Source organism: Alligator mississippiensis, chromosome 7 (genome assembly GCF_030867095.1).
Source record: "Alligator mississippiensis isolate rAllMis1 chromosome 7, rAllMis1, whole genome shotgun sequence".
In the NCBI taxonomy this organism is placed as follows: Eukaryota; Metazoa; Chordata; order Crocodylia; family Alligatoridae; genus Alligator; species Alligator mississippiensis.
Genome location: NC_081830.1, coordinates 76,142,890 through 76,165,856, shown reverse-complemented (window position 1 = coordinate 76,165,856; position 22,967 = coordinate 76,142,890). Strand labels below are relative to the sequence as shown.

The following is a 22,967-nucleotide window of genomic DNA, read 5'->3' as shown; positions in this document are numbered from 1 at the left end:
GTGTGTGTGTGTGTGGGGTGTGTGTGTGTGTGTGTGTGTGTGTGTGTGTGTGTACACACACACACACACACACACACACACCCCCACCCCACCCCCTGGTAAAACACCAGTTATCACAGGGGAGGTGATACAGATCCATCCCCCCGCAGAGGTTACACCCTCACATGAAGTTTACATCAATAAAGTTCTCCCAACAGAATTGCTAAAGCCAGTGCAGCTTTTGGAAGCTTTCCAGACACATAACATTGCAAACAAAAATGAAAAGTCTAAAAAGGTGGTTTGTCCTGACATCCCTATTTTACACCTATAAATCCTGGACCATCTAAAGCCACCAGCAGAAGTAGTTAAATTTCACTGGCTTTCTTAATTAATTTGGATGTCAAGATAAAAACATAAGCACCTAAAACAGTTTTAGCATCAGGCCCAGCCCTCTCAGTCCACTACAGTTATAGTCATCAGTCCAGTCTTTAACTGTATGTTCTGGGGGAGGAAGGGTGGTGGGTGGAACAGCTACAACAGAACCTTGTCTGAATACTTCTATCTTGAGATGACAGGTGGCCTCCTTTAACTATGAAGAACAAGATTCATGACACTTAGTTGAGTGAAATACAATCATACATCTAGGCACGATAAATTAGGGTCTCACTTACAGGCTGAGAGACTATATGCTACAAAGTAAAAAGCACACAGATGATGATGATGATGATGAATAAGCTCCTCCTGTGATTCTAACAGAGCTAAAGCAATCCTTGGATACAGAGAGAGCAAAATAATATTGAGGAGGAAGAGGGTGTGTGTATATTACCTGGTAAAACCATTACTACATCCAGTTCTGATGCCCAGGTTTCAAAAAGGATGGTGAAAATTTAGAAGCATTACAAAGACTACAAGCTTAAAGACTAGAAAAACCTACTTTACAGCCATAGAGTTAAGAAATGCAATGTATTTAGCTTATCATATAAAAGATTAAGAGGTGACTTTACTGTGATCTATGATACCTACTTCAGGAGACTTTTAGTAGGGTTCTTTAATTTAGCAGGTCAAAATCCAGTGGCTGAAACTAAGGTTGAACAAATTCATACTGAACAGAAGTGCAATTTTTTTTTTTAAAGTGAGAGGGTGATTAACTTACAACTGAAATAACCAATAAAGAGACATTCTAGGTTTTTCCAGCATTTGAAATCTTTAAACAAAGATCAGATGCACTGGTCTTAAGGGTCTTGCTCAACCAGAAGTTATGGGCTTGATGCAGGATTGCTGAAATTCAGTGGCCCGTGAAACTAAACTAAATCATAAAAACCCCATACGGGCCCTAAAATCTATTAATCCAGAATTTGAGGTTAGTTATAACTGAAACAAAACATGAAATTTAAAAAAAAGTGCCATGTTTTCTATCCTGCTGGTTACATGTCTAATCTTGAGAGATAAGGACTATTTCTTGTAAGGCACTGTGTGTTCCTAACGCCTTATAAAAATCAAGCTACAGAAGCCTTCACAAGACAACAATGCATTTATTTATGCAAGAGAAAAATGCCATTTCCTTTTTAAAAGAAAAGTAGTTATGGGAAGACAACATTATCTGGTAAAATAATTAAAAAAGAAGCCATACATTTTTTTGTGCCTGAATATTTACAATTATCGATCAATGTTTATTTTTATTCCTGTCTTAACTAGGCCTCCATTCTTGCTTGTGCCTTTACTTCTGAATACTTGCAGCTTATACAAAGCACCTTGTTGTACCAACTAAATAATCTACGTTCTGGTTACAAAAAAAAAATGCACGGTAATGAATTATGCTTGTAAAAATGAAGGTTAGTGCATAAAATCTGGCTGTAGTTCTTTAGTAATAATCAACTGAAACAATGATTTCTATTTATATCGCACACAAAAGTGTGACTTGCATTTTTAGATTAGATGTTCTTATTTCTATTCTTTGTAGAGAAGAAAAACATGATATATTACAAGAGCTTTAGGGGTATTCCATTTTACATCTTCATTCAGTGATAATGGGAAACAAAATATCATATTCATTTAAGCCATCCATTACCATGCAGAGTAAATCTAAATGGCTGACCATGGATTTGCACAGTAAACAAGTGGTATAAAACCATCCATCAAGGTCACAAAATTATCTGGTGCTTAGTGACAAAACACTCTCCTCTAGCTACAAAGAGCTGTACTGAAGAGGAGTAATTTGCTCATAGCTGGCACAACCTATATATGCAGAACCCATAAGGAGTTGAGCAATGAGAGCCCTTGGAATTGAAAAAGTAGTAAATAAATACTTTTTCCCAGACCGGTACCATCTGTATACGTAATTCAGTGACTGGATAGGTCTGAATCTTCCAAAATCCAATGAAAGGAGTGGTCAGAGTGAATGTATAATAAGATATCTTCTCATTTCACATGACCAAAGTTATTATCAGCAAAGCATACTTTAAGCAGCTAAGCTTGAGACATTCACAGATCTTCATCTGGCGTAATGATCTGCACATCCTCTTGGATTACATTTGTGCCATCTGTAGCGAAGTTATTCCCCTGTCTAATTTATATTTTAATACATTTGGCAGTACTGTTTCAATGTATAGGTTTATTTAGTAAGCTACAGCAATAGCAAAATAGCCATTTATTCCAATTTTGGTTCTGGTAGATTCAATCTTCTAAAATTTGGTTTGAAATTTTGGGTTCAAACAAACCTAAGCACTGACAGCAAAACTCAAACAAAACTAAATAACTGACTTGAAAACTCAGACCAGTTTTGGTCATGAGATTTGATAACCTCAAAGAACACGCTCAACCTTTGGTTTTGTAATGCAGCCTAACACCAGGGGACTTCCACTTGCTTTTGCTGTAAGATGGTTCACATGGTTTACTATAACCCTACAAAAATAATAAAACAGCCTGCTTCACAGCAGCTTCAAGGGATTTGCAAATGGTAATTAAACCATTTCTGTTGCCTGCCCTGTGCTCTATCCTTGATCTGCTGTTCAGCTCCCTGCTCTGTGCCTCCTGCCTGGCCTGCTACTCTGCTTTCTGACTTCTACCTTATATGCTGCTGTGTTCCCTGCTCCCTCTCTCCCCCGCTCCACGATCTGGTGCGTGCCACTCGCAGAGGCTGTGCGTGCCACAGGCTGACTACTCCTGGTCTATATAAATATAGAATATTGCATGGGTGGGCAAAATAGTGGATCTGGCTGGGGCAAGACACCATTTCTCAGAAGCCCCTGCCCACGTTGCTGAGGCTGGTTTCTATGGAGACCCCAGTCATGGTGGCTATGACAATGAGGGGCCAGGGTTTCCATGGAGACTGGCTCCAGCAGCACTGGCAGGGCACGCGGCTGGGCAGGGAGCTGCTCCAGGGCCAGGGCTGAGATCTTACAGGGGTGACAGCATGGTCTGGAGCAGAGCGGCAATCTGCTGCCTGCACCACCCTGCCCAGGAAGTGCAGGCAGTGGATTGCAGCTCCGCTCCGGCTTCAGACCTCGCTGTCACTGCCGCACGATCCCAGCCCCAAAGCAACTCTCTGCTTAGTTGGGTGCCCTGCCAGTGCTGCTGGGGCCAGTCTCCATGGAAACCCTGGCCCTGCGCTGTCACGGTGCCATTGCTGCTGGGGTCTCCATAGAAACCAGCCGCAAAGATGCAGGCAGGGGCTGCTGGGAAATGGAGTCTGCTGCGGGCTGGATTTTGCCCACCCCTGGAATAATGGTGGGGGAGGGGGTGATACCCAAGAGCAGAGGAGACAGTGTCAATTAAAGACAGAGTACAAAAAAAATTATTTTCTCTTGTCGCAATTTTGAGAATTACATCCTACCTACAAACTATGGGCAGTGCGACCTGATCTGCCTCTGTATTTTAGCTTTGGCCTCCTGCCTTCCAAGACAGTCTTGAGATATTTTCTGAAAATACAGGACAAATGCTCTGCCATTACATTTTCATACCATTTTTAGAAGCCTAGTCCAACAGCAGTCTTCGTGATCCGTTAGTCTGTGCTTAAAATTTCATTTTTTCATTCACATTAGAAGACAGCCTCCTAGACTAAAGCCATGTAATTTAATATGGTGCCTTAGGAAAAGTACAGAAGTTAGAGCATAAACTTAGACATAGGGCATAAATCATAGTAAGAATACTGTAAAAAGGATGGTATTGTGTAGCTGGCTTGTTGGATTGGTTTGCTTGGTACTCATAGCTTTTTTTATTTGTTTTAGCTGTTTCAACAGCTGATTAATCACATAATGAAAAGGAAGACAGCCCAGACCAAGCAGTGATAGATAGTACTTGGGGAAACAAAGCAGCAGATCACAAGGAGGCAACTTTTTTCCACCCTCCATTTGCGTAGTCTCTTAAAAATTTGCAAGTGAATTTTGCCAAACAAAACTATTGGACAGACAGCCCTAGAAAAAACAGGAAGAAAATTCCCTCTCCACTGTCCTGCCTTTTCTATGGACCACCCAAAGACCAGGTGTATTCAGCCCACATACTCATTCAATGGTTTTTCTTATTATTGAGACAGTGAAGAAGAACACCAGTCCTAATGGCGATGTCTGTATTGTTGACAGTATCCATACAGGATTCCTCTGACATTGCAAGCTCATTTGATAAAAGTCATTGAAATGTCTTTAGACAGCAATCGTTATTGTCCACTCCAGCTGTATTTGAACTAATTACTTGAAAATGAAAAGTTTCTTCAATGGTGTAATGGGAGGTGGGGGAAGAAAGGTACCAGGGGCAATTATGCCAGGCACTGAATGGATGGGGGAAGTGAAAAAATTTAACTGCCACCAGCAGCCACATCTTCCAGCTTGCAATTGCAAGGCGGAAGTTGCCACTTCTGCTTTGCCCCTATATCCCTACTCTGCAGAGCTCCACATCCCAGTAGCAATCTCTGAATCCCTCAGTCTCAGGTTTCATTCCCACTTAAAATTTACAGAACTACTGCCGGTTAGAAGGCTAGAATCTTATTTATGATTTGTATTAGTGCTCAGCAGTCCAAGACACCTGGTGCATAGGATGGCCCCTTCCAAAAATAGCTTAAAATCTATTTGTAAGACAAGTAGCAATAGCACAGGTGCCACTGTGCTAAAGTTTGAGAATGGTGGGACCATTCTACTTGAACTCTGTAAGCCCTGCATGATTGTGAAAGCAATCTTGTGAACCTGTACCAAGCCTAATTTCTTCAACTGTAACACCAGATTTCTAAGCCTCATGTAGCTATTAGAGTAATTTTATAAAAGAACTTTGCTTGCCACGTTTAATTCCAACATATACGCTGTCCATCACATCTGCTTCCTACTGTTTAAGTTAATTTGGTTCTTGCAGCAGTTAGAAAAAGACAGAAGCCTGAAAATCAGGTTAAAGATCTGGAGAAACCGTTTCAGAACAAAATTAGCAGCTTATTTTATTTAATCCAATATTTCCTTTCTAGATTTTGCTTTCACATAACAATAATAAAAAAACCTCAGAAGTACTTAAATAAAAACAAAATTGTTAGCAGTATACAACGTATTAGCAATGCAAAGGAAACACCATACTAAACACCATAGAATACTTAGAACAGTATAGACTGACATGGGGAAAAATAATACATTGCAAGAAAATAATGGTAAACTCCTATTTCTTGAATGTAGTTATATACTCCTCTCAGAATAAACTTCCTATACGAGCTAACAGATTTTAAACACAAGGACGAGAACCCAGATAAAACTTGCAGGAAAAAAAATAAGTTGATAAGGGGCAAGGAAGGAACCAAATCTTGAAACCTGAAGTATTCAAATTCACTGCTTAAGGCATTGTGATACAGATACGATACTTAAAGATGACATTTGGGTTATTTTGGATACATCTTAAATAGGTTCCCCCTATTAAAAGTAATTTATGTGATATCATGTATTTCTGATGGTGTACTCAGGAATATTAGAGGATAATGACACTCACCGGTATGAGGTTTCTGGAAGCAGATCATCAATAACATAAGTTGTAACGCTGCCCACAGGAATGCAAACGTCACCAAGGTCAATGTTGTAAGAAGTGATCTCAGACCCATTATTGCATGGTTCTTCCCAGTTCAATACAAGGCACACAGAGGGTGATATTTGATAGGCATCCATGTGCTCATCCTCCAGTACAGAGAGGGTAGAGACTGCATCAGGTACTGATGCTGGGGTTCTGCAAGTTACTACATCACTATAGGGTCCAGCTCCTGCTTGATTTATAGCCTGTGGAACAGAGAGTTTTTTTTAAAGAGAAACTAATACTTGATTTCACATAAGAATCAAAGTTTAAAATAATGAAATTCCCAGTCAGTAAAAAATAGATACTTATCCCTTCAACAACTCATTACTTCATGATGTGTGTTCTCTCTCTGCACACAGAGGACAATAAATATCTTTCTCCATTACCCTAAATGTCACACAGAAAGTTTGAGGTGTCTCTAAAGATTATTTATCTTTTCCTTGCATAACCATTTCACTCAAACTTAACAATAACCTTTATATCTGCAAGAACCTTTATTTGGAAAGAAAGTGGCACATAATCATGCTGCCAATGATTGTTCTTAATGAACAAACTGGCTCTTCCCAGCTTCCAAGCCCTTCTCCATCAAATCCTCAAGCCCGTACTTACTTCTATACTGTTTTGATTCTAAATTCTTTACTCGGGCTGAAACACCCTTGACATCAGCCGAGATTACGCCTATTTAAGGATGACTATGCTGAGTCTTAATTTAGGACAGGGGCTGGCAACGTTTTTGGCCAGCGTGCCAAAAACACCCACAAACTTGATGTGTAAGATGTTGTCATGCCGGGGTGGATGGTGGGGGAGCTGCAAGGGGCCTGATCCTTGTTGTGGCAGCACAGCCACAGCCTTTTCCCTACCGTCTGCCACAAGGCATACATGCCAAGCAAAATGCCTTCATGTGCCACAGAGGCATGTGTGCCAGGGGTTGCCTACCCCCAACTTAAGAAGTTAATTTGCTAATTCCTTATTTAAAAAAAAAACAAAAAAAAACTTTGTTAAAAGGAAACATTCACTCGGCATGGTGTATGCTTCCTCCCAAAAATCACAAAATCACACAAACCATCACAAAAAGGAGTAGACCAGTCATTACATCTAGCCTCTCATCCAGAGTGCGGTCTCCAATACAACACCAGTACAGAAGTCTAAGGTTCAAAGTTTCCACACTTACTAGCTGCTTTAAATTTCAAGACATCCATTTCTAATTGTGTACAAAAAATTGAGGTACAAGTGAAAAAGATAGAGAAAACTGTGGTAACTAAGTAGTTAGGCTTCATTTGTATTACAGTTCCAATTTCATTCAGTGGAGGGCAGTTATGTGCCATAGATAGTAAGCAGACTTCAATAGAGGACCTTCCCTGTAGCCAATGCTTTTGCAGAGGCACAATGCCTTTTAGGCACAGGGCTTTGAGCACCATATTTCTCCCATGGTGGGGTAGCAGGAGCAAAGCCAGCACTCCGCACCAAAAGCAGGATCTGCAAAGGCAGAATTGGCAGTCTGTTAAGGGGGAGCAGCATGGCCCAGGGAAGGCAGGGCCTGCAAGACTTCGTTTTGCTGTATCAGAAAGATTTTGTTTGCTGTGCAAGGAATAAGCAGTTTTTCCACGAGGTGTTTTGCTCAGTTAGTAAGCTGGGGGAGCAGATGATAAAGCTGGGTTTGTTGAGCCTTTAAAAGCACTTCAAAACAAATCCTGCTCCAGGGACAGCTTTTATCTAATGAAGCGCTCCTACAGCTGTTATAGTGAGCCTCATTTTGCGGTCTGCCAATGATATTATTTGTCTGCCTCTAAACCAGCATTTGGTGCTATGTATCTTGCCCTGAGCAATTTGTTTTAGTGGTACTTATAACTCTGTCATTGGACAGCCCCATCATTATAACTGATGGGCACTTCATTCTTGCTTGATTACCAGTTACTTGTCTCTGCCCTACCCAGAGCAGTATTTCCTTTGGTTAAAAGGATGAAGCTTTTCAGGAATTTTCGTTAGAATTACTGGCCTTTGTTCCCTTCTCTTTAAAAACAAGCTAGTTCCCCTCCAGTCACTTATGCCTGATTTTCTCCTTACTAACCAGTTTGTATAGATTGATATAACAATACCAAGTATTTGTTAGAGGAAAGAATAACAGAGAAAATTCTTTATGATTACAGTGTTTTAAAAACAAGGCTTTTCTGTTATTGTCTTTAATAGTTATGGAGGAAAGAATGGATTTGTTTCTGGTTTCTCCACTTTGTTAATTTATTTTGTTTAATAAAAATACATTCCCTATGCAAATTCCTATTAATTAACATTTCCCCTTACCTGTAACCTCACACCTTGCTCTCTTCCCTAGTACTCCTGAAAATTCTGGCATATCATTTTCAAGACAAATGCTCCTCTCTACAAGGAAAAGTCCAGCTCACATGATGCAGCTCTAGATTTGTGATGCAAAGATTGCTGGTGGATGTTAAAAAAAACGTATCTGTGTGGATACTCTGTATTTTTCTTAGCTTCTCTCTCTTGTCAATGGGTTAAACTACAATGGATGTGTTAAAATGTGTGTGGAGCTGTAAAAAGTTTCCGTAGTGGGTAATCTAAAATAAATGTCTGTTCCCAAGCTGAATGTACTATGCAGCTGGCTGTTTCCATTTTTAACATTAAAAACTTGAGTTCCCCCTTCACCACAAAACTGGTACTATGGTCTCCTCCCAGGCCAGTGGACTCTAAGCACTTCCCTTGCTGGGCAAATGGAATGTGCTTTCTGGCTTGCAGATCTTCTCGCACATGCTCCTCCAGTGAGTTTGCCAAGCCACTGACAATACAAGGGATAGGACCAGTGCTAATGGAGTCTGCAGAATGCAACTGAGTATGCCTGAAGGTGGGGTGCAGGCATGGTTTGAGGCTCTCCGGCTTTGATCCAACAGCTAATGAGCTACAAAAAAAATTCTTACAGGAATCCTGAATTTAAAAGCTCAAACAGAAACACTTGAGCATGAGGCCTCTGACCAAAGAGAGGAAACTTTGGGTGGTCCAAGCTAAAAGATTGTGTGGGGGGAGAAAGGGGAGGAATTTTCCACACCTTGCTAGCTGGATGGGTACATGAATTTTTGGCTGGATTTACCGTGAGTGTTCTGCTTTTACACATAAATAAGCTGTGTGGAGGAGCACCCAGAGCTATGCAGTTTAGGCACAAAGTTCAGCCTCACCCCTCCATTTCCTGTCCCCCCCACCCAGGGATTTGACCAGGGAAACATCACATTTCAACTATCGTATTTATATTTTAACTTGCTTTTCTTCTATTGAAAAGAATGGGTGAAGCATAAAAATGAAAGAACAGGTGATCATTGCAGAGCTGCACAACAAGAGGTACAATGATACACAACAAAGGGATGAGGCAAAGATGATGAGTACATCATCCTGGCAGCTGTAGCCTCCTACATACACAGGAATCTTTATCAGCTGCTCAGATAGTTTGCTTTACTTGATAAATGTTGAAGATTATTTAAGCCATGGGAATCTTCAACATCCATTTGGGAGGTAAACGATGTTTACATACCATTTCCAAGTTTGGGGCCAGTGGGAAAAAAAAAGAGAATAAGGATTTTGAAAATAGTTTAAAAACATTATCATCCTATTTTAATACCAGAGGGCAGGGAGGCTTGTTGGCTGTTAATGGTGTTACTCGCTGAAATTAAAGCTTGTGACAAATGGGAGCAATTTTCAAGAGCTGAAAGTTCTATTAACTTTCTCCGTTAATCAATTTGAGTTGTTTAGGATCTAAGCTGTTTGATTATATAACCATACTAGGCATGACGTTGCTTCTAACTTACAAAATACCTCATTTCATAGCAGTTAATGATGGAAATAAAAACCCAGTGGATATACACAGTATTTACATCTTAGACTGTAATATATGCAAAAAATTAATAGACTTCTGTACCTGCAGTCTGCAGCAGTAATGTGCTGCTGCCGACAACTCACTTATTTCAAAACAGGTATCTGTGCCATTATACACAAGTTCTAGAGTTTCCTCGTCTTCTCCCCACTCTAATCTGTACTCAGAGATGTCAGCACCAGAGCTTTCGGGACTCTGAAAAACAAGCATTGGCATTTTATAGTTCAGTTTAAAGATGGGAGCTCTAGTTCATTATGCTTGACTGGTGAAGGAAAAATGCATAAAAACGAATTAACTTCTTACTGATAACCAGCACCACTGAAAATGGGCACACAATTAGCTCACCCATGAAGACTACAAAAACCAGACCTGTTAAGCAGAACTATGCCAAGATAAAATGAAAAGTTACTGACAGAAACGCAGAGTTTCAAACATTTGTACAACACATACAATGTGTTTCAATCCCATTGGGACATTCACTATAAAAATATAAAAATCCCCTCTCTCTCTGCTGACATGCTAGCAACACTGCTTGGGTTTAGAACAGGACAGAGGAAAGCAGGGAAGATTACTTCCTCCAACTGACAGTAGTTATAATGCATTTTGGAATGGCCTGAAATTAGTTCAGTAAAAGCAGAGTTATCCGGCACCTTACAAGCCGGCATGCTCTACTAATCGGCATGCCGGCTTGCAAGGTAAAGTGAAACCAGAAGTGCCCACCATGGCACTTCCGGTTTCTCCGAGCCCCCATGGCCCGGGGCAAAGCAGCCCGAGCTGCTGATTTCCACGGCCTGGGGGCATAACAGGCTGCGTTGGGCCCACCTCCGTGTCCTGTGGGAGGGGCGGCGATGCCCCGAATGCGGCGGGAGAAGTGGCGGCCCAAACAGGCAAGGACACCTGTTCAGGCTGCTCAATTAACCGGCATATTTTGTTATCCGGCATCCCCCATTCCCAGAGGATGCTGGATAACAGAGCTTTTACTGCAACTGGTCTTGAATTAGCTTCCATGTACTGATGATGTGTTTTGTTTGAACAAGCGAAAGAGAAGTGAAGTGTACAAAGAGTGTTTGTCTTACCTCCCAGCTTACAAGTACACATGTATCAGACAGAAAGGAAAGGAAAGGTGCTTTGCACTGCGCAGGTGGTCCTGCTGCTGTGGTGATTTCTGTCACTTCAGAATATGGCCCATACTGAGGAAAAGATAGATATATACATACACGCATATTACACATTAAACAATGTTAAAGGGTTTTCATAAGATGCCCACAGAAGCATTTTTAGTATAGCGAATTTTCTTAAATATAGACTGAGTCTTCAATGTTAAGCACCTATGATTAATTTACTGGCATACTTCACTCCACCTCCCAAATTATACTAGCAACTTTGCTTAATAGGAACACATGCTCTCTCAAAATTGAGGGCAATATAATGGCCTTTTTAACCGACAAATCAAACCTTGATATATGTACACAATTAATTTTTGATGATAAGTAACAAATACATATCCTAGAAAAATAAACAGAACTTTCAATTTGATCAAATACCTAATCCAATTTTTAATACATTTTTCCCTGGGATCTGAATTATTTAAACGCTTCACATCATTAAGTTCATAATGAAGATTGCTTGTGAGCAGTTTGACAGTCAACTAAGCAATGTGTTGTACTAGTTCATACTACAGAGACCGTGGTTTCAAAGTGCTGGGAGTGATGAGCACACAATGACAGTCAGAACCCAACTCAACACTCATTTAAGTCAAGAGAAATCCTTCTATTGACTACAGTGAGGCCTGCATCAGGCTTTCAATGCTCTCACCAATGTAGGCAGGTCCTCTGGGGAATTAAACAAAAAAAAGTGACACCAGTGAGTATTTCTACATATGCTCCAGAGGTAGGGAGAGGGGCGCTTTAATCAGAGTGGCTGCAAGAGCCACTCTAATTAAAACACCCGCTGTGTCTTGTGTATCAGTGTCCCTGCACTTCAAAATAGCATCAGGGTCACTTTAACTAAAGCTCATTGAACGAGCTTTAGTTAGAGCACCCCCACCACCATTTTGAAGTGTGGAGACCCTGATACAGAAGACGCAGAGGTTGGCTGGAGCGCATTAATTATCACGCTCCAGCAGACTCAATTAACGGAGTCTGCTCCAATGTGCTGTAACTGCAGTGCATCAGAGCAGCCTTCCTGCACGTGTACAGGCACCCTTAGAGACTAACTGGTTCAGAGTGGCATGAAATTTTGTAGGCAACAACCTATACTGTCAGATGCTATGAATGCTCACATGAAGTAGCTCATTTCCTACAATAGTGCATGCCTCTGAACCACTCTTTCTAACGTGCCACTGCTCTGTCTATTGCTTGACTTGAGACTAACACAGCTAATCAACTCTACGACTGTAGCAAACTCTGGCCTGACCAACACTGGCCTGCAAAATCACATTTAAAAACAGCTTAGCAGAAACTGTGTTTTAAACAAAATGCTTCTCTCAAGTGTGCTTTAAAGAACAGACTTAACTGGACCTTTTAAAAATCTCAACATTGTTTCTGTTCTTTGCGTTCATCCTACCCCTTTAGTAATACTGAGGAATATATTAGGACAATAAAACTTCCAGAACCCAGTCTCCAGATGCCGCACAGGACATTAAATCTTACCCCTCCATCATTCAAAGCCCTCACTCTGAACTGATACGTTGTTCCAGGAAGAAGGTTGCAGACTGTGCACTCTAGATCAGGACCGTGATACACTTCAGAAGTGACGTCTGTGGGTCCCATCATTTCTACACTGTACTCTGAGACTTGACACACACTTTCTGACACTGGAACATCTAGACAAGAGATAATATCATTTATTACTGGTGAGTGCCATAAATAAGCATCAGGGATTAACAGGCATTGATTCACCTCATCCTGCAGGTATGCATCGTCTTAACTGATTTTCTCTCTTAAAGTGTCTCTCACCCACAATATATCAAACATGTTGGGATTTACTCAAGGTGAGTAAAAGTACTTGTATCTTTAGGTAATCACAGGATCAGAGACAAATAGCTTGGAGTAACAATGGATCCGATGCTGCGTGCTCTAACAGTGTGTGCGGGGGGAAGAGATTCAATACCTGAAATAAGCCCATTCATAGCAACAAGCTATTCATGGTAGTAGCAAAAACTAGCCCCACAAAGTTATTTAACAATGGTGGCTGGTATTTCCTTTGGAAAGAATGGGTACATCTATTTAAAGAAACAATAAAATGGTAATAGCACTTCCATTCAGTAAGGAAAAATTGCAATAATATGGTTGAAAGAAAACAGACATAGGCTGTTTTTTTAAATAGCTTTAAAATAGGAGAATGTTTGTCAAAGAGCTCTGTGGGACTTACTCCACCGTCAAAATGCATGGCTTTGTAGATCAAACCACAGAACAGACCCATAAATGATTATATGTAAGGACCTATTCAATTTGTGATTTCGTGGAAATAACCAAAATCGGGCAATGTCCACAAAATCCCCCCCCCCACAACTTTCTAAAAATAAAATGCTGGCTCTCCAGTGGGAGCCAGGAGTCCTCATAGCTGCTGCATGCAGCATGCGGGGGGGCTCCCAGTGCCAAGGGGAACAGGCAAGATGCTGACTGCCCCCCCGCTTCACCGCTGATTGGCTAAACAATCTGCTTGTCAAGCAGCCCTGCACCTTTCTGCCAAATAGTAGCAAGAACAGGGCCACACAACTGATAGCCCCCTCAACCAATCAGCAGTGAGGCGCAGGGCTGATGACAGACAGCCCTTTTGACCAATCGGCAGCATGCAGTGGGGCCACCAGAATTCTGCTGAGATAAGCCCATAAAAATGGCATCTGGCCCCGTGATCGGCCTGTGAAATCAGCCACCTGCCCCCTTGATTTCAATAGGTCCCTAATTATATGTTAATCAAAATAATAATAAGCTCTTATGGCATGTTTAGGTTTAAGAGATTTACAAGCAGATGTACTATCAACATATCCCCTTTTCAGTTGGAGATAAACGATCGCTCCTGTGTTTGTTGAACATTCAAAAAATCAGAGGGAAGCCAATACCACTTTTGGGTGGAGAAAGACTGCAAAGATATCCTATCTGCTGCTTCTTTCAACAACTCATTAATACCGAGTTCTCCAGTGGAAACTCAGACCTTTGGAATGGACTGTTCTGGGTTAGTTTGTTCCTGAAAATCTTGTCTTTTTGACACACAAGAAGCATGGGCAGAATGCAACTTTTTAAAGTCTAAAATTATACTTATTCATCCATTGTTAATAAGGACCAAAATCATTAAGGAATTTCTTCAATTTTATCATTTTAACAGATACCCTGTTACAATTTCAATTCAAACAGTGATGACAGATTTTCAGGAAACATAAATAGGAGGAAAAAACACAAAATCAATAATAAAAGTGTAGCAAGCAGGGGTAGAATGAGCCTTGGTGCATATGTATAGGCACCCATTATTCCTTGTCTTCATCTCAGTGGACACGGAGATCAACTTATTACCTTACACTTTACAACAGCCCATTCCATATTTAAAGACTAAATATGGAATTCTTTTAGTTCTAATACACTAATATGTATTTTCTTGCATACAGCACAAATTCCCCATTTTCTCCACAGGTTATCACTGATGATCATTGCTGTTGCTCTCTAAAAAGTACTTTAGAAGAAACTGAACTTCTTGCAGGAAATAGAGGGGGCAGAGTCAGCAGCCTGTAAAAAAAAAAAAGTCACTAAACCTGCCCCCTGCCAACCCCCAAAGGCATCAAGACATCTGAGATTTGAGAGACCTGGACCTTAATTATATCTAAGAAAGGGTTGTACATTTATGCAGTCTATTTCTGTTTTATTTAAAAAAAAAATCAATTTTTATAAAACAGCAAAGATAAGAAAAGAACAAACAACTGAACCAGAAAAAGATTAAATGGTACTCTCAAATAACAGTAATTGAAGTGTCTCTCTCTGGAAGGAACCAAGATGGATAAGGACTGAGGTCTAATAAAGAAGTGAATGTCAGGGAACGGAGAGGAATCTTCTACTAAGATGTTACCAGAGAGACAGAAAAAATTGGAGAACAAAAATAGCCATATTAGAGGGACCAATCTGTCTGTGCAGAGCTCCTATGGATTCCTCAGTACAGGCTGGTGGCATCTGAGTTGGAAGGGCTAAAGGGCAAAGTCTGTCTTCGTCTCCCCACTATTCTGGCTGGTACATGGAGCATGTTGGCTGAACCAAAAATAAGGCTGATGCTGGATGTCCTTTTGAACCAGGGGTATTTACCCTTTTGAATAACTCCACATACAGTAATTCTGGTAAAGTCACAACTGAGAGGCAAGGAAGATGGAACTAACTGCATTCCTCCCAACGGCCTTTACTACGAGTGACGCACAGTAAAACAAAGGCAACTCTAACATTCAGACGGCACGTTTTCAAAATCTACTGGCAAAGCACTTCAGAGATTCCAGAGCATCTAATCCTGGACCAGTGTGTTGTGACCTAGAAAGGCAATGCAATACCATGAACACAATGGCAATTCAAGTTTTATGTTGAACCAGGAACAGATCAGTCTAATGCAGGAGCGGGCAAAATACGCCCCATGGGCCAGATCCAGACCGCCAGGCCATTCTATCCGACCTGCGGGGCCCCCCCAAAAATTTAGAAAATTAATATTTATCTTCCCCTGCCTGCCTGTCAAAGATGAAAGGGAAATATAGCTAAGAAGAAGAGGGGCAACCCCAGTGCTGCAGTTGGGAACCATGCAGTGCCAGAGGGGCAGGCAGGCAAGCAGGCAAGCAGGGAGAGGAGCGGGGAAGTGGCTACGGCAGGCGGGTGGGGGGGAGGGGGTGGAAGGGGCTTCAGCAGCGCAGCCTTGCTCCAAAGAGCCCCTGGCAGCTGGGACCCCACACTCCTGCCACCCTGCTTTCAGCAAGTGGCCCTTCATGCGAAATAATTGCCTGCCTCTGGTCTAATGGAAGTGACACTGCAGTAGAACGTGTATGTAACAGACACTTCTAACACATACCTTTACTAAAGGTTATCAACAAGCAATGACGTTCCAAAATGCTACAATTACTGGTTCATGCACAGCTTAAGACAGGGGTAGGTAAAATACAGTCTGGGTTGGATCTGGCCCACCAAATGATTCTACCTGACCTGTGGCTGCTCCTCTGAAGAACTGTACCCAGCCCACAGCTGCCCTGGCTTTCGGCGCCTCTCACCCTTCTCCCTTTCCCATGCCAGCTGGCTGCTGCACCAGCAGCCATTCCCCTTCCTGGCTCGGCCCGCCCTGTCTGGTTCTGAAACCCCCAGTGTATACTCAAAGGCAGGGGGTGCTAAGCTCCTGGCTAGGCTTCTGTTCGAGGCTGTCTGCATAGCTCCAATGCTGCAAGTGCTTGCAGACCAGACAGCCTAGCCCCCAGCAAGTCAAAACTCAGGTAAGTTTCTTCCTGCTAGCTGGGGAGGGAGTGCAGGTGGAAGAGAGCCAGGAGCCATGGGTTATCCAGGCTCTGCCAGGCTGGCAGGGGCACAGGCACTGCTAATGTGGTGCAATGCTGCATTTCTGTGTGCTGCTTTGGGCTGTACCATGTGGCTGCAACTGAAGCAGCTAGCGCAGCTCCTTCCTGACCCCAAGTCACTGGCATGCAGCTACATCAGGCAGTATCCACACCAGCTGCCCCCACATGACCCAAAGTGGTGCACAGGTACACAGTGCAGCACCAGCTCAGCCCAGGTAACCCGTAGCTCTTGGCCCACTTCTCACTGCATGCCCTCTCTGACTGAGTCCCTGGCACACGACCAGGCTAGGCCAGTGCTGCACTGTGTTCCTGTAAGCCACCTTGGTCCAGGGGGGCACAGCTGATGCAGCTCCTGCCCGACCCAGCTGCATGCCAGGGACTCAGGGATGGGTAGAGAGTACAGAGAGAAGGGGGCTGGGAGCCACAGGTTATCGGCCCAGCTGGGCCAGTGTCACTTTGCTCCCTGCTTTTCCCTGTACCCCCTCCCCAAGTCCCTGGCATGCAACTTGCTCAATTAGGAGCCGCTCCAGCTATGTCTATGTGGCCAGAGGTGTTGCTTGGGGACACAACTCAGTACCAGCATGGCTGTGTGCTGAGGACTCAGGCCACAGGGAGTAGGTGCAGGGAGGAGGGAACAAAGGTTAGGTTTGCCTAACCCAAGGGTGGGCAATTATTTGGGCCGGAGGGCCACTTACTGAGTTTTGGTGACTCGGCCCACGACAGCTGACCAAAACTCCGTAAGTGCCCCTCCAGCCCCAATAATTGCCCACTCCTGGCCTAAGAACACCTTTTTGTTTGTATTATGTTGGCTGCAGCAACTTCAAATTCTGGACTATATCATGTATCCCCGAAATTGTTTTGCTAACTTAAGATTGTGTCTGTACTCCTCATAGTTTGGGGCTCTTTACATTTACATATCTGAACCACAAACACAGGTTCCCAATCAGCTTTAACAACAGATGGTAAATGTAATTCTTGTGGCAAGTCTTAGATCACTCACCCCACTGTAGCTGAACTTCTTTGTGTTTGGGTTTCCCCAACACTCGTGGTGGCCGACAGTGACCTGGTGCAACACTTAGCGTACGGACAGGTAAACTTTCAGAACACTGGAAAAGAACAGACGATGTCAGTTTTAGGAATCCTGTGGAAACACATTTCCAAACCAAGACAAGCAGGGAGAATGGGCTGAAAGTCCATTCCCTCTACAAACATTTTAAAATGGCAAATGAAAAATGTATACAACATTTTTGTACAAAAATAAGAGTTTATAATAATACAAACACATAAAAGATTCCTTTCCTTATTTTTATTAGCATCATTAATAAAATATTTTCATGAGCACTAGTAAATATTTTAGTACAACAACTTTTTTGTTAGTAGTTTATTTTTCTCATAGTTTCTGCATTGTCAAACAGCCCTTTAGTACCTAGTAGAAAAGGACATGAGAAGCTTAAGGGGAACAAAACACTAGTTATTAAGCTGTTCAGTTTAGTAGAAATGGGACTTAACAAGAACCAATGGCTCAAGGTAGAAGACTGACCCATTCAAATTAGAAATCAGATAAAAAAAAAGTTTGACAGTGAGTGTGATAACACAGTAGAACAAACTAGTATGGGGGGGTGGTAGATTTTGTCTCCTGCTGTCTTCAAATCAAGGCTGGATGCTTTGAAGACAAATCCCTGAAAAACAACTCTTCTTTTGCATTATATGCACTGAAACAATGCTCTAGAAATTGTGGGTTTATATTTGAAGAGTATTAATGACTTAGAACCTTAAGTCAACAGGTTTATGCGGAGTAGCATATACCACAAAATGATGACTAGTAATTTATGTGCATTCTGGAGATAACGGGTTACTTGAATTTGCTCATCTGTGCAGCCTTCTACTGTAGTAATGATAAGTCTTCAAAAAGATGAAGGTCATGACTATATGCTTAACTTTATGCACGTGAGCAAGTGTGCTGAAGTCTACTGCAGCAGCCAGTAAATTAAATACAAAGGGTCAGGATCTTGTTGGTGTTATGTAAAAAAACTAATATAATAAAATAGCACATTATTTCCAGAGTTCAGATGATACCTGTCCATCAGAAGCACACATAGATATAAATGACAACCAGCCAAATAGATTAATCCATAATGTTTCTTGTCAGGGCTTAAAGTATCGTCTCCTATACCAGGAAGTTGATGAAACAGATTACTTTTAAAAATATATATATTTTAATAAATAATAAACTTAAATAGGCAGGCTTCTGAATACAAAGGAGAGCCAAAAACTATTGTGCACGGAGAACAAAAATAAAATGGACTTGATATTCAATTTATCAAGTCAAATATTATGCCAAATGTCAAACTATATAAGCAGAAAGGGCCATAATTATATTATTCTCTGCGTATTTAGGATGTTTTTCATCTGAAGAACTTCATTAGTTTTATTTTGCTAATAAGTTCCGGATAATATATATGTCCAAAAATCAGTACACTACAACTAAGCATCAGAGTATTAATTTTATCACATTCAAAATACTAATGTTTAGGTAAAAACATCACCAACTCTTTGAAGCAGAAGCAATTTAGCAGATCTAATATGAAAAGCTTAAATGCGGCTAATATAGCAATTATCATCATTTTCACTACCCAACAATTCTTACCTGACTATGTCCACCAGTGCTGATACAGCATGCCCGGAGTCTATACAAAGTGCCTGGTTTCAAGTGAGTACAGGTATATTCTGTAGCAGATCCACTATAAGCCACTTCCCATTGACCTGCTGTTAAATGAAATGCTGCTCAAAGTAAATGTAGTTAGAAAACAACACACAATTGTATGGTATGGGGGTGTTATGCTTTAAGGAAGTGACATGTGGTACAGAAAAATACCATAGAAACAAATTAATCCCTTGTTTGAAAATATATTAACCTGTTACCCTTTTTATGCATTTAATATTATGACCTAAAGAAAAAATATAGTTTTCCATTGGACGGTAAATATAGTCCAGGAAGTTTGTATTCCATCTATCCTAAAGAAAGGAAGTGGAAGGGTACTTTAACCCTTCTCCCTCCACTCCCCCCAACAAACAGAAGTCAATATAATCTGCTCTGCAACAGAGGAAATACCTTCCAAGACAGGTGGAATTGTAAGGCTGCAGAACAGCACATATGCATGGCTCTTACACAAGCTACAGAAGTGCAACAGATATGCAACTCTTGTATCCTTAGTACCTGCCCCATAAACTCTCATAAAAGGTGGCAAAATCTGTTTTTGCTAAACGATCACTGAAACAGCCCAAGTATTTCTGCTAACAAATTGTGGTATAGTCTTTCATAATGACTCTACTTCCGTTTTTCCATGAAAAAAGGAGTTTAGACCATGTATCTTAACACTTGAAGATTTAGGATAATGATACATAAGAAACACTACACAGTAGTAGTAAATCTTCGTAATAACATTCTTTCATATTAGTAGCATTGATTAAATAGAAACATTCTACACATCTGCAAGTTTGAACTAGGCACAAATATCACTTCTATTACGAGTGGTTTGGAAATCCAAATTAAGAGCAGTTATTTTTGTTATCACTAATTAAGTAAAAATAAATAAATAACCACAAAGATTTTGACTAAGCTTTCCCCCAGTTTGTGCTTTAATGCAACATCCAGTACTATATTTTACATTCTGTAAAATTAATGAAGGGTACATACAGCAAAAATGTTAGACTAAATGATTTAGCTAAAAATACCAATCTCTGATATTGGTGTGTTCCCAAAGAATTATTATATCAATACTTTTTAAAAAAATATAACAGCTGAATAAGTCACTTCTCATTGTTGAAAATGTACAACTTCAGGGGATTTACAATACACGGAGCAGTATCTAATTTACCTTCAGAATTTCCTTCAGAAATCTCTAAGAGATATTTTAGAATTTCTGAACCGCCATTGTCCTGTGGAGGATCTGAAAAAACAAGCACATTTTTGTTGGAAAATCAGGTTACGAGAATAGAGGACTTCACCAGATATCAAAGTGTACAGTGACTGAGTCTCATCCTGCCAAGCCATGCATGCATTTACGGAGCAAATGACTTTGTGGTCAGCTGCACAGATTCAACACTTATCCTGCGAGATGGTGGGTGTTCTCAAATCTCACAGAAGCCAGTGAGAATTAAAGATACCTGCCCATATTTAGCAGATTCATTAGGGCACATGTTAATTAAAACAGAGTTGATAGCAAATATTTAGTCTGTAGGAGAACTGCTCCTTGGCTGAATCAACAGAAGTAAAGCAGAAATAAAACACCATTTGCCAAGATACTAAAGATGGTGATTTTAAAATCCACATTCTGTCTCTATTAATTGCTTTCCTGACAGCTTGGTGTTGATTTTTTCTTTAAACCATAGAACAGCTGTTTTTTTACTTAAATTTTACTCCTGCTCCATAAATGGATTTAGGAATGAATTATAATTAATTCCTATAATTCAATGGGGGCACAGAAGGGAATTGGTGAGTTTTTATTCACCAAGGCGCCCCCGGGGGTTACAAGAAATAATGGCCACAAGCTAGCAGAGAGCAGATTTAGATTGGACATTAGGAAGAACTTCTTCACAGTTAGAGTGGCCAAGATCTGGAACGGGCTCCCAAGGGAGGTGGTGCTCTCCCCTACTCTGGGGGTCTTCAAGAGGAGGTTGGATAGGCATCTAGCTGGGGTCATCTAGACCCAGCACTCTTTCCTGCCTATGCAGGGGGTCGGACTCGATGATCTATTGAGGTCCCTTCCGACCCTAACATCTATGAATCTATAGAAATATACAGAATATTTTCACTCAGCATGAATCTAGGATTTCAAATATGATGTCTAGGATCCCTCATCACTATCAACATCATAATATATTATTTTTAGCTGCTCAAAAATATACTCTCGGCCATACAGATAAGTCAGGTAAAGACATGATTCCTATCTCAAAGAGCATATGATCTACCTGCAAAACGGCACATTCAGAGAGGATGTCACATTACACATTCTGGTGTGAGCACAGCACTGAGCAGAACAAGGTGACAGTAATAAGATGGTATGGATGTGCTCTGACTATTGCTTTACAGGATTAATTTAATCTTTTGTTCTACCTGACTTATCATAGCAGGACAGTACAAATGAATATTTAGAAACATCCACAGTTCTGGCTCCAGAGCCCCTGCCCTGTTTGAGAGGGGACCAAGGCAATGGGGCGACAAGGGACATCTGTACTGAGCAGAGAGGGGTAGTGCTGTTTTCCATCCGACGTTCCTGACGTTAGGCAGCTAGGTACTTTTGGCCTCTGAGGCCCTGTGAAGTTCTGGCCTGAAGATGCCTCCTTGTCAGAACCCATCACCCTGCTGCAAAGTAGACTGAGTTTTTCTTCAAGTGCCCCTTCCTCTCCCTTTATTGCAGTGTCATTATTTACTGTGGTGAGATGAGCTCTCTCTGGCCTCTGAGACCAGAGACTGGCTTCTGCAGCAACTGGGATTACCTGGTTTCTAGTGACCCTCCCTACTGGCATACAGCCTCCTCCGTTAAACCTAACATCAGTGACAGCAATTCACATTGTAAATTCACTTTGATGGAATTTAGAATTTTGGAAGATCAGCCAAGCATTAAGAGTTACTCTGAAATAAATGTGCTCATTCCAAAAAAATAAAAAACAAAAAACCGTAAACCCTTGGAAGAGATCTGAATGAAATGAAGGAGGTGACGTCGTAACCAGGTACATCACTCTAAACCCAAGCAGAGCAGAGCATGAAAGATGTCAGAAGGATATGTGTCGCAGGAATTGAGGCTGGAATCACTGACAGAGCAGACAGGATGGAGTAAAGAAAGATTCAACATATTATGGGACCTTCAAACCTAAGGAAAAGAAGTCAGTACTATGCAACAGGCAGTTAGTGAACTAGCCAAAAAGGTATATAGGGGTGGTGGAAAGAATATAGAGAACCCACAGAAGGTGCGTTTTGTTGCAGCCTGTAAAAAGATCTTAGATTACCAAAGACTTGGGGCCTTTTACCACATGCTCAGGAATCTCTCAAAATTATCAAATGCAAGGTTGTTAAACTCTAAACCCCTGAACCGAGCAGCAGCATAGCAAACATTGCAATATAATGTATATTCATGTGGGTTGTAAATACACTTAATTTACGTTATGTCAAAGTGTGTTACAGTAAAATAAACAAGCAACCTTACCCCATTTAACACTGAAGCCATGAGATGTTATTGGCCCTTTAATAACAGGTCTGGTAGGAGGTCCTGGTCGGTCTGGGCTTGTTGTACAGACCAAAATTTCACTTGGACAACTCTTCCCTTCCACATTAGAGGCAATCAGCTGAAATAACAACACAACACCACACAACACAACTACTTAATTATTTTGTATTCTCCTTTCTTGGAGTTTTAAATGAAATACTCTAACAGTTCATTTGACTGTTACTTATTAAGATAGAAGCGTGCGCCTGTCGAGTCTCATTAAGTTGTGTATGATGCTAATAACAGGTGTTAGATCACAGCACTGGTTTCATTAGTAAGCACATTCTGAGTTTCTCTG

The 22,967-nt window shown here is 41.2% G+C and overlaps 1 protein-coding gene across 5 annotated transcripts in view; it reads right to left on the bottom strand.

The window, feature by feature from the left end:
- FNDC3B (fibronectin type III domain containing 3B) overlaps positions 1-22,967 on the bottom strand; it is a 362,994-nt gene that overhangs the window by 60,225 nt on the left and 279,802 nt on the right. For all 5 annotated transcript variants that reach the window (XM_059731146.1, XM_059731145.1, XM_059731149.1 and 2 more), the window contains 8 exons: positions 22,610-22,748; positions 20,282-20,353; positions 19,051-19,169; positions 17,404-17,509; positions 12,532-12,704; positions 10,957-11,070; positions 9,926-10,075; positions 5,932-6,212 (listed from right to left, as the gene is read on the bottom strand). In XM_059731146.1, the coding sequence (XP_059587129.1) occupies positions 5,932-6,212; positions 9,926-10,075; positions 10,957-11,070; positions 12,532-12,704; positions 17,404-17,509; positions 19,051-19,169; positions 20,282-20,353; positions 22,610-22,748 (1,154 nt within the window). The remainder of the gene's footprint in view (positions 1-5,931; positions 6,213-9,925; positions 10,076-10,956; positions 11,071-12,531; positions 12,705-17,403; positions 17,510-19,050; positions 19,170-20,281; positions 20,354-22,609; positions 22,749-22,967) is intronic.